The 11,512-nt window shown below is 36.6% G+C and overlaps 2 protein-coding genes across 2 annotated transcripts; both read left to right on the top strand.

Moving 5' to 3' along the window:
* The first annotated feature begins 409 nt into the window (after window positions 1–409).
* On the top strand, window positions 410–5,047 carry LOC148195299 (uncharacterized). The gene is made up of 2 exons (XM_088095153.1): window positions 410–668; window positions 2,943–5,047. The coding sequence occupies exons 1-2, from the start codon at window positions 410–412 to the stop codon at window positions 5,045–5,047; spliced, it is 2,364 nt and encodes a 787-aa protein (XP_087951279.1).
* Window positions 2,780–6,553, top strand: LOC148195298 (receptor kinase-like protein Xa21). Its single transcript, XM_088094948.1, has 3 exons — window positions 2,780–5,539; window positions 5,655–6,020; window positions 6,307–6,553. The coding sequence occupies exons 1-3, from the start codon at window positions 5,227–5,229 to the stop codon at window positions 6,324–6,326; spliced, it is 699 nt and encodes a 232-aa protein (XP_087951074.1). The 5' UTR covers window positions 2,780–5,226; the 3' UTR covers window positions 6,327–6,553.
* Window positions 6,554–11,512: the final 4,959 nt, after the last annotated feature.

The raw sequence follows: 11,512 nt of genomic DNA, 5'->3' as shown, positions 1-11,512 counted from the left end.
ACAGCCACCAAAACTGAGACGTATGGAGATGGAAGCAAATCCGAGGAAACACCAAAGCACTTGGCGGTGGTGACCACACGGAGAGGAGGAGACGACGACGATAAACGACGGTCACCGGCGATGGGAGCAAACACGATGGAAGCAAATAGAGATGGAAGCAAACGGAGATGGTAGGGTTTCTGTAGCTCGCGACGCGCTGAGAAGAAGATGAACGAAGGTGGTTCTGTTCGCGGAAGAAATTTAAACATGTTACTGCCTCGGTTCTTCACTTAACCGAGGCATAACACCCTTACCAGCTCGGTCAAGAAGCCAACCGATGCATAAACACCAGTTGAAACCAAGAACGTCAGAGGTTGGCAGTGGAGCAAACTTTTACACCTCGGTTCTCAACTGAAACCGAGTTAGTAGCATGGCAAGTCTTGTCTGGCAGGTGGGTGGCAGGTCTGAAGCAGAGACATATGCATCGGTTCTGCTTAGAACCGAGTTCGAAGGTGACTTTTACGCCTCGGTTCTCATCATAACCGAGTTAGTAGCATGGCAAGTCTTGTTTGGCAGGTGGGTGGCAGGTCTGAAGCAGAGACATATGCATCGGTTCTGCTTAGAATCGAGTTCGAAGGTGCCTTTAGGCATCGATTTCACGGAAATCGAGTTACTAACATCTATCAGAGGTAGGTTTATGCTTCGGTTTGGTGTAGGACCGAGTTAGTATCATGCTTTAGGCATCGAGTTTGGAGCAACCGAGGCATATATGTTAGCTTTATTTACGGTTCTGCCACCGTGCTTTTATACGCTTCGGATTTGCTTAAACCGAAGCGTATATAGCATTTTCCAATCCCCTTTTTTTACTAGTGCCACCATGAAGGAGGAAACCCAAGAGGAGAGGAAGAACTTCCTAGCACTCCAAGCAACCTCCAAGAGCCTGTCCCAAGCACCCTAGGAGATTCTATTTGTATAAAATGAGGAATATCCCAAAACCCTCATGAAAACATGATTGAATACCCACTTTTGCGTATCAAAGCCAACAAACTCGCCTAGTGGCTTCATTCTCGCCCAGTGGCTTCGTTCTCTTCCAACGAGGCCTAAAAATTGATGTTCTTTGACTTGTAACTTGTTGGACGAGCCATTTTTTTGCCCAACAACTCAAATAATATAGGTTTGGACTGTCATTTTTGCCTAACAAGCAGCCAACTTGCCCAGCGAGTCAGCTTGGCGCCCAATGATCATTTTCTGATCATCCAAGAGGTTTCCATGGCAATATAACCCTACATGTGAATTTTTCTTCATGTTTGTGGTCGTGGGTGCGATTCTAAACCCTTGAAGTGGGTATTTGTCTAAAAAAATTATTTCTTGTTCAATTATGCTTCCTTGAGTTTCAACTTGTTATCCTCACTATAATTGCTTACTATTTCCTTATTTCACACACTAAAAAATGAGATAAAACAAACATATACTAACTAAAACATAAGAAAACATAAAAACACATTAAACTTGAGACAAAACAAGGTAAATTCATGAAAATATACACCCAAAAATACCTATAACAATTAAAATATATGTTACTATATTTTTTATTTTATAATTACATTTTTTAACTATAATAATTTGAAACACAACCAGTGATCCTTTAAATGCCTCATTATTAACAAAAAAAAAAATCTTCAAAATATTGGACATTATCAAAGTTAGCTTCAATTAGACAACTTTATGTCTCAGATTTTAAAATTAACAGATTAAATTATTTTTTAAAGAAAAAAACTTAAGTTATATCTTTTTCAAATATACATTCTAAAACTTATTTTAAAAAGTTAAGTACAACTTATAATTGCTTTTAATTTTCTGGATTTCTAAATTCAGATAAGTTTCTCTTGGTGTGAGTGATTTGTCTTTGACAAAATAGCCACGTGATTCTTCACTTATACCAAACATTCTGCCCTCAAAAAATTGTATATGTTCAATTTTTTCTGTTTTTTATTATTGTTTGAAACTTATTATAAAATTGTATTTGCAGTATTTTAGGGTAGTAGGCAGGAATGTAAACAAATAATATAAAACCAAAATAAATAAAAAAATTAGGGTATGTGGAATTAATGATCAGAATATAGTTTTATGAATTCTAATATTCTAAATGAAGAACAATTGTTTTTGTAATAAGAGTACTTCTACACCCACCTCTAATCTAAAGGTGTAGTTTGTGTCTTCTCCAGTTAGAATAATCAGTTAAAATGGCTTATACAATAAAACTCAAATTGACATATTGGTGTGTTTGGCCACACAGCCATTAATGGCAAAATAAGGATCAAGATAAACAATATTTATTGAAATGCATCGAAGGAAACAAACAAAGCTCATATGGAACCGTATATATACAAGTGTAAACTACACCTGATCTTAGCTTATGTTATTCATGTCAATTATACTGCACCAACAACTAGTGACTTTATGCTATAGTTTCTTAACAACTCATGACTTTATGCTACTTTCTTACTTCCTAGTATGCCAGAAAGTTTCTTACTGATACCAAGCTGTGATAATATATGTACCATGTTTAATGTCCATATTCTAACGGACTCTTTCTTTAGCAAAATCAGTACAGTCGGATTTATAAAAAAAGAATTATATAGTCATGGTAAAATAGACTTGATATTTATTTGTGATAATAAATGAAACATTGACAAAACTTCACGTGGTAGTTGATGAGTATAAGTTATTTCCTTGTCATATTAATGAATTGCAATTGACAAATTGGTTATTATCAGGATGAGTTCACTCTATCTTTTTATGTTAATAGCAGAAGGAACAACTTGTGATTACATCTCAGTCTAGCAGTCTTCAATTCCTCATCAAAATGAAGCCTTTTTTTCTTCTGTTACTTGTTCAACTGTTTTGTCTCTTTACATTAAGCTCACTGTGTTTTATCCCAACTGTAACGGCCTTTGCATCAGGAAATGAGACTGATCATTTGGCTCTGCTGGAATTCAAGAAATCTATATCCAGAGATCCATATGGAATCTTACTTTCTTGGAATACTTCTACTCACTTTTGTGACTGGTCTGGAATAACATGCAATCTCAAGCTTCAAAGAGTTACACAGTTAGTTTTGTCAAGGTACAAGTTGGAGGGATCCATATCTCCCCACATAGGAAATCTCTCTTATATGATCAATTTCAATCTAGCAGTCAACAACATCCATGGCAAAATACCACAGGAACTGGGACGGTTGTCACGTCTGCAACAACTATCTCTCGGAAACAACTTATTGGTAGGAGAAATTCCAACAAACTTGACTGGATGTAATGATCTCAGATTCTTGTACTTACAGAGAAATAATCTTACTGGCAGAATACCGATCGAGATTGGCTCACTTCAAAAGCTTGAATGGTGGGTTATTTCTACTAACAAGTTAACAGGAGAAATCCCTTCATTCATAGGTAATCTTACATTCCTCACAGTTATCGATGTTGGTAGTAACAACTTTGAAGGACATATACCACAGGAAATATGCCATTTCAAAAACTTGACATTTGCATCATTTGGTGAAAACAAATTCACTGGAACATTTCCTTCTTGTCTTTATAATATGTCAGCTCTTACTATGATCTCAGCTACAGATAATCAATTAAGTGGCTCTCTTCCACCTAACATGTTTCACACCCTCCCAAATCTTCAAGAACTTTACATTGGTGACAATCAATTCTCTGGTCGAATCCCACCTTCCATCACCAATGCATCCGCATTCTTTTTAGCACTTGAGGCCAGTCGAAACAGTCTCACTGGACAAATTCCAAGCATGGGGAAGTTCCAATATCTTGATATCATATCTCTGTCTTGGAACCATCTAGGTGACAATTCAACTACTGATTTCGATTTTCTAGAATCATTGGCTAACAGTAGTAAGTTGAAACTTCTGTCCATATCCTACAATAATTTTGGAGGTCATTTGCCAAACTCTTTGGGAAATTTATCCCCCCAACTCAGTCAATTATTTCTTGGAGGAAATCATATATCAGGGAAAATCCCTGCAACAATAGGAAACTTAACTAACTTAACTTTTTTGGCTATGGAAAACAACAGCCTCAGTGGGAATATCCCAACAACTTTTGTGAAGTTTCAAAAAATGCAGAGGTTAAATTTAGGTTCAAACAAGCTGTCAGGAGAGTTAGGAGCCCACATAGGCAACCTTACTCAATTGTTTAATTTGAAATTAGGAGATAATTTGTTTGAAGGGAACATTCCTCCAAGTATAGGAAACTGTCAGAAGTTAGAGTACTTAGACATTTCACGTAACAACCTTACAGGAACCATACCCATGGACCTTTTTAAGCTTTCATCTCTATCCATCTTGTTGGATTTGTCGCTAAACTCATTGAGTGGCAGTATACCTGAAGAAGTAGGTAGCCTAACAAATCTTGGTTGGCTAGATATGTCTGAGAATCACATGTCCGGAGTAATTCCTCCAAGAATGGGAGAATGCATAATGTTGGAATACCTATATTTGCAAGGGAATTCTTTACAAGGAACCATACCATCTTCTTTGGCATCACTCAAAGGGCTTGAACGTTTAGACCTGTCACGAAATCAATTGTCTGGATCAATTCCGAATGATCTACAAAAAATTTCTTCCTTAAAATATTTCAATGTATCCTTCAACACATTAGAGGGTGAAGTACCAACCAAAGGTGTCTTTGGAAATGTAAGAACTATACTGGTTATGGGAAATAATAAACTTTGTGGGGGAACTTCAGAACTGCATCTACCACCATGTCCTGTCAAAGGTAAGAAACATGCAAAACACCACAAGTTCAGGTTGATAGCAGTGATAGTTAGTGTGATTGCTTTTCTTCTCATATTGTCAATTACTCTAACTATTTACTGGACAAGGAAAAGGAGTAATAAAACATCTTTGGATTCACATTCATCAGAAACTGATCATCAGTTGGCTACAGTTTCGTTCCAAAGCCTGCACAAAGGAACTGATGGATTCTCAGCCACAAACTTGATAGGGTCTGGAAATTTTAGCTCTGTTTACAAAGGAACTCTTGAGAGTTAGAAGAAAAAGTTGTTGCCATAAAGGTCCTAGACCTTCAGAGAAAGGGAGCTCACAAGAGTTTTGTTTCAGAATGCAACGCACTCAGAAATATCAAACATCGAAATCTGATTCAGGTTTTGACATGTTGTTCCAGCATAGATTACAATGGTCAAGAATTCAAAGCTCTAATTTTTCCGTACATGACAAATGGAAGCTTAGAGCAATGGCTGCATCCCAAGACACCAAGTGCAGAGCAAACGAGAAAATTGAGCCTTGATCAAAGATTAAATATCATGGTGGATGTTGCTTCTGCATTACATTATCTTCATCATGAATGTGAGCAACCAATAATTCATTGTGATTTAAAGCCAAGTAATGTCCTCCTCGACAATGAGATGGTTCCTCGTGTGAGTGATTTTGGCATAGCAAAACTTCTCTCAACCATCAATGATACCACTTCTAAACAAACAAGTACAATTGGAATAAAGGGAACTCTTGGCTATATTCCTCCAGGTATGATCTTAGCCTTTGAATCATCAGTGTTTCTCAAAATTTTCTACCTTTTGGTGTCAACTTTTGTTAGTTATCAGATCTGTGTATTGACAGTTGTTGGTATATGTTTTATTAGAGTATGGAGTGAGCTCTGAAGTATCAACTTACGGTGACATATTCAGCTTTGGGATTCTTGTGCTGGAAATGCTTACAGGAAAAAGTCCCACAGATGAAATGTTTGAAGATGGTCAAAATCTGCATAACTTTGTTACAGTTTCATTTCCTGATAATCTTTTGCAAATTTTGGATCCACTACTTGTTCCAACAGAGGAAGCAGCAACATTGACAGGAAACAATTGGAATCTTGATCCAAATGTTGAGATGTGCTTAGTTTCCCTTTTCAGGATTGGGATTTCTTGCTCTATGAAATCACCAAAAGATAGAATGAATATTGCTGATGTCACTAGGGAGCTTAACCGAATCAGTGAGAACTTTCTTGTTGGTGAGTAAACTTTTATGTCAAAAGAAGCCATAGAATTTATTTCTCTGCCTTCATTTTCATGAATTCTTTCAAGAAGCTTTCCTCATCAAAATTAATAATACAGTAAAATGACAAACTTAAACACTTTATGTGTATCTTTAAGTTCATTAGAATACAACTTAACAAACATTTAGATCAAAGGGTATTAGCTGATTTGCTTTACTTGTATATAGTTTTATTTTTCTGCCATCTTGTTACGTTTTTAAAATTCCAGAACTAGAAATGTGATGGAATTCTTGAATTTCAGGTGTGGAAACATCAAAGTAGTTAAAGCTGAAATCAAATGTGCTTCAGTCATTTAGGAAACAGGTGTTTGCAGTGCCATGTGTTTCCAATAAAAGTTGAACAGGGTGCAAAATTGTCTATTAATTTTCCTCAGTTTTCTAGCTATCTGTATAAATCAAATCCATCTTTCAAGTAACATATACTATGTACCGAGGGATTTAATATTCCTTCTGCTTGGTAAACTTGTAGTTCCATATTTTTGTTTCATATGTCTATGATTTTCTAAATTTTGCTGCAAAAGTATAAAAATGCTCTTAAAAACTATTATCCATATTAACCACAAATTTAGTTATTTTTCTTTCTTGTTTAGACTGCTCATTAACCCTTTTACAGTAATTCAAGATATAACTAGCTGAGTTTTTTTTTTTCAGCTTTAGGTTACGAGGCATTGAATCCATAAATAAGGGAAAAAAAAGAAAAGCTTCTGTATGAAACATACAGATCAATGATGACTTCTACAAAACATTCACTGAAGCATGCTCTTATTTAATCCAAACTAAGTAGTAATGTTTGTTTTTAATGTGATCCTTGTTTGTTTTTCATATATAGGTAAAACCTTTTTCATTTGCTATTTAGTTGTCCTTGCATTCAACATCTTTCAATTTTTATTAGTAGTGATTTTTCTGCTGCATATTTGAAGTTTTAGTGGAAAAAAGATCCTACTTCAAATTAACTCAATGGCTCCTCTTGTCATGTTTCACTTGTTATGGAGAATGAGAATAGTAGAAACAGTTTCATTGCAGGAATATAAAAATATTCAGATCATACACATTTATCATTCTCTTTTTGTCTTATTATACACACCTCAAAATTGAAAGGGAAGCACAATACAATACTGATTTGGAAGCACAAGTTTTCCAACAATTTTTATTGGAGGATAGTGAATCTAATTAATATAGTGCGAGATAAATCATATATTCGTGGTAATTAAGTTCATTGTACAAAACTTCTAGACTATATAAAACCACAATGTATGACCAAGGTGGTTCATAGTAATAAAACCAACAAATTTATGACAAGGCAAACTTACCAAAATTCTGATCATGTCATTTAGTTTGTGATTGTTTCTTGGAATAGATACGAGGAAGTGGATTTGAAAGGAAAGAAATGTAAAAATAAGATTATTTGGGTTAAGGAAAAGATGATGAGATTTTAAGAGAAATGAAAGTAATTTTTATGAAAAGTATTAAGTGATGTGATAGATTAAAAAATAAATTAATTTATAAAAAGATATTTATTTAATTTAAATTAAATTGTAAATAGTGTAAATTATATTATAATGAGATGTGAGTGATTATTTAAACTGAAAAAAATTAAAATTGATAAAAGTATATTAAATTAAAATGTGATTTTTAAAAATTAAGGTAAAATAAAATTTTGGAGATTAGTATAAATAAAGAAAAGTAATAATTTGATATTATAAATTTATTTTGAATTGAGATGTGGTTGTTTAAACTAAAGACAAATTTTAAAATTTAGTAGACTTTTCAGATTTTACTTTTAATGTACATATCAAATTTTAGAGAGGGTTTAATCTCTGTGGGATTGTTTTATACTATTTTATGTTCAACATTAAAAATAAATTAATGTTGATTTATTAAAATTCTTTTTAATATATTTTAAAATATTAAAATCAATGTTTATTAGTGTATTTTAAAAATACTGTAGAGCGATAACAAAAAAAAATCTAAATTCGTCCTTATATTAGTGTCGTCTATTAATATCACTAACAACCGTGTATCAGTAGGTTGATGGTTTATAATTGTTAACATTGTTACTTAATTAATAGCAGAATAAATAGTGTAAATACATTTGAAAATTTTGATTAGAAATTAAAAACAAAATCAGATAAAACAAAATAGAAAATGATACTTGAACAACCTTTTTTGACAACATTTAAAGACGGGACAGGTGTCTAAATGGGAGTGGTCCACGTGGAAAATTAAAATGAAAATGAAATATGACGTGGGAAGGGAGTGGTCAGGGGTTTTTGTTTGGCGTTTGAAATTTGAATTTCATTTTTGAACAATTGTAGAGAGAAGCGAAGGTTGAGAGAGAGAGTCTAACCTAGAGAGAGCCCGAGAGAGTTGGAGAAAGGGAGTTCGAGAGAGAGAGGTCCGACGGATTGCTTGCCGGAGTGCCGCCGGACAACGTTGAAGGTCGTCGGAGGTCCTCAACCCCCTCCAGCCGATTCCGATTCACGGTCGCCGCAGCTCCGACGTTGGCGAACGAACCGAAGACGGCGTCGTCTTCCCTCCGGCCCAGCGAACTAGGTGCGCGTTCTGAGTCTCGCTTCATCCCACCTGCTTCCCTCCCTGTGCCGGACCTTTGCATTCACCGCCGGAGTGCCGCCGGAGCATCGCCGGAGTGCCACCGGAGTGGCGACTGTACGGTGGACGAAAAAGAGGGGTTTTCCGGGTTGTTAGTCCCACCCACACATTTTTCTTCCTGTGTGTTCCAACCGGCACACGTTGTGTTCACTGAAGGTTCGTTTGTTTTATTTCAGTGGAATGAAGCTTTAATGTATGTATGATGTTGTTTGTGGATGATTTTGGTTATGTATGATATGTTGTTTGTAAGGTGTAAAAATATGACTTGTTCGATGACGGTGGAATGTTGTTTATGTATGATGGAGGTGGTTTGTTAATAGTATTTGTTGGATGAATTAAATGTGTGGTGATTGATACTATGGACATGACACATGGGTTATCACATGGAATCATTAAAAGTGTAGAACCGTAGCACACTGATTCACATTTTATTCCAATTGTTGGAGAAACAAAAGTGCATTATTACATTCAAACTGTAGCAGACTGACTGGAAAGAAACACACGCAGCTAACACGGTTCACATTGGACAATTGGGCTTTGGCAATTTAAGGAAGCAGCTACTAATTCACTTGAGCTGGGAGGGTGCACAGCTGATGCTTGTCCAGCTTAGTAAAGCCACGGTCCAACACAAGATCACACATCCCGCACCAAGGCAATGAGGCCCACGGAAGAAGGGAATGTAGCACTCCAGCCGAAGAGAAAACAGAAGAAAGCAAGAAGTGGTGTACTCGTGATGTAGAGCTGGACACGGTGCATTCCATTTTGGAACAAGAAGCACACTACACGTTGGAGGCAGCAGAGCATACAATAAGCGTGGGAGATATTATTTTCTTTGGTTCAACTGGAAGACGCATGGCCTGCACACTGACGCCCCAAGAGAATAACAAACACATCCAGCATGGTCCGGAGGAAGAAAATAGAAAAGAAAGAGGCTGCACTCATTCACGCTCGGGGACTGATAACTGCCACCTCCAGAAATGCAAAAAGAATAGCTGCACGCTTGCTGCCACTTTGGTTCAGGAATTCTCTGAAAAGAGGAGTGGAGAAATTATTTTTGTAAGAGAGGTGGAGAACAAGAGAAGGTGGACGGCTAGGAGCAGGGAGATTCTCCAACAACAACTCTAGGTTCTCATCTTTTTTCCAGGGGCTCTGGAAGAAAGGGGGACGACATTGAGCATGCAGATGGGGACGGGAGAACTCTCTCATATTGTTTTTGTTTCTTGGAGAACGTTGCCTTGAGAGAGGAGAACTGCACCCAGCCCACACCTCAGTACACATCCAGCTGCCATATACTTCTCAGACGGACTCTCTCACCTTTGGCTCTTGGTCTTTGGAACGTTGCTTTTGGAGATAGGAGGACTGCATCCAGCTGCCAACTTGGAGGCACACGTTCACTAGCCACCGCGTACGTACACATCCAGCTGCAAATGGTTTCGCTTGGAACGTCTTTGGAGAGCTTGGAATGAGAGGTTGAAGCAGCACTGCATCCAGCTTGGAACGTTCTCTAATATTAATTTTATATTTTCATGTATAGAAAGTTGAAGCAGCACTGTATCAAATCCAATTTTTAAACAATTTAAGATAGGATATTTTAAATCTATTTAAACTGATAATTGTCAACACCCAATTTCGTCCGGATTGACTAATAGATTTGTTTTATTCATGAGTGTAAAATAAAAAATAAAAAAATAAAATAAAATTAAAATTAAAACATAAAAATAAAAAAAAAGACCGTTCGTCCTCCACCGTTCATTCCTTTAGGACGTTCGGCAATTCTCAGCTTCAACCGTTCGGTCATAGTGTTTTAGTGAACGTTCGGTCTTCATTTGAACGTTCGGTCTTGGTGAATTCTCATTTGAACGCTCGGTCTCCATGATGTTTCTCTTCAGCGTTCGGTTTTGAGCGTTCGGCCCAGTATGGTATGATCAGCAAACAGTATGTTGTTTAGAGAGCGCTCGTTCTTAACTTTCATACCGTTCGGTCACCTGTACGGCCGTTGGGCCTTTACCTTACTGTTTAAGTTGATTTAACCGTTCGGTTCGACTTTGGTCCATATATATTTCGTTCGTTATGAGGCTGTTCGTTCTCCATGGTTACCTTTCGGTCCATTCTTAGGGTCGTTCGGTTTCTGCTTCCAATGATCCGTGTTTACTTGTGCTTTACTTTTTACTTTTAACGTTCGGCTTGTGTTGTTGGTTGTTAGGACGCTCGTTATTTAGCGACCGTTCGCCCCATTCTTAGGGTCGTTCGGTTTGTGCTTAAAATGACGGGGTTTTACTTGTGCTTTACTTTTGACTTTTAACGTTGGCCTTTTCTTGTTCGTTGTTAGGACGGTCGATATTTAGCGACCGTTCCCTAATATCCTTTTTCATACCGTTCGGTCTCAATGTTAATAGCGGTCGGTTTTTACTTCTGTGCACATAATGTGGTTTTTAGTGTTCTGTTTTCCATTTAATGTACCCCAACCACCACGTCAAAAAGATTGCCACAATTACAACTCATTTATTATGAAATAAATGGTTGTTGAAACGGTTCATTACTTTGTTCCTTCTTCCTTCTATCACGTCCTTTACTTTGTTCACCAAGTTCCTCCATCACACTACACCAACACAAAAAGTGAAATTACATTACACCAACACAATCAAGTAAAAGAACAAAATGGAAATGATAACAAACATTGTGAGCATTTGTTAAAAGACAACCAAAAAGAGAAAAAAAATAATAGTAATGTATTAATTCATATCATTCGTGCCACATAAAAATACATTTTGTAAGACTCGTGGTACAGGAACAGAACTGGTACCTAAGGCAAATTAACTGGGTACCTGGGTTCAAGTT

This window comes from Vigna umbellata, chromosome 7 (assembly GCF_029865625.1).
Source record: "Vigna umbellata cultivar VRB3 chromosome 7, Vumbellata_1.0, whole genome shotgun sequence".
In the NCBI taxonomy this organism is placed as follows: domain Eukaryota; kingdom Viridiplantae; phylum Streptophyta; class Magnoliopsida; order Fabales; family Fabaceae; genus Vigna; species Vigna umbellata.
The sequence above is the reverse complement of the archived record's forward strand: the minus strand, read 5'-3'. Positions and strand labels throughout refer to the sequence as shown.

Bases quoted from the DNA above. Each gene is read 5' to 3' on its own strand.
- LOC148195299 (XM_088095153.1), top strand. From the start codon at position 410: ATGGCAAGTCTTGTCTGGCAGGTGGGTGGCAGGTCTGAAGCAGAGACA. The intron at 669-2,942 runs GTAGGTTTATGC...CCTTTGCATCAG, and splicing joins GTTACTAACATCTATCAGAG to GAAATGAGACTGATCATTTG.
- LOC148195298 (XM_088094948.1), top strand. From the start codon at position 5,227: ATGACAAATGGAAGCTTAGAGCAATGGCTGCATCCCAAGACACCAAGT. The intron at 5,540-5,654 runs GTATGATCTTAG...ATGTTTTATTAG, and splicing joins TCTTGGCTATATTCCTCCAG to AGTATGGAGTGAGCTCTGAA. The intron at 6,021-6,306 runs GTGAGTAAACTT...CTTGAATTTCAG, and splicing joins CAGTGAGAACTTTCTTGTTG to GTGTGGAAACATCAAAGTAG.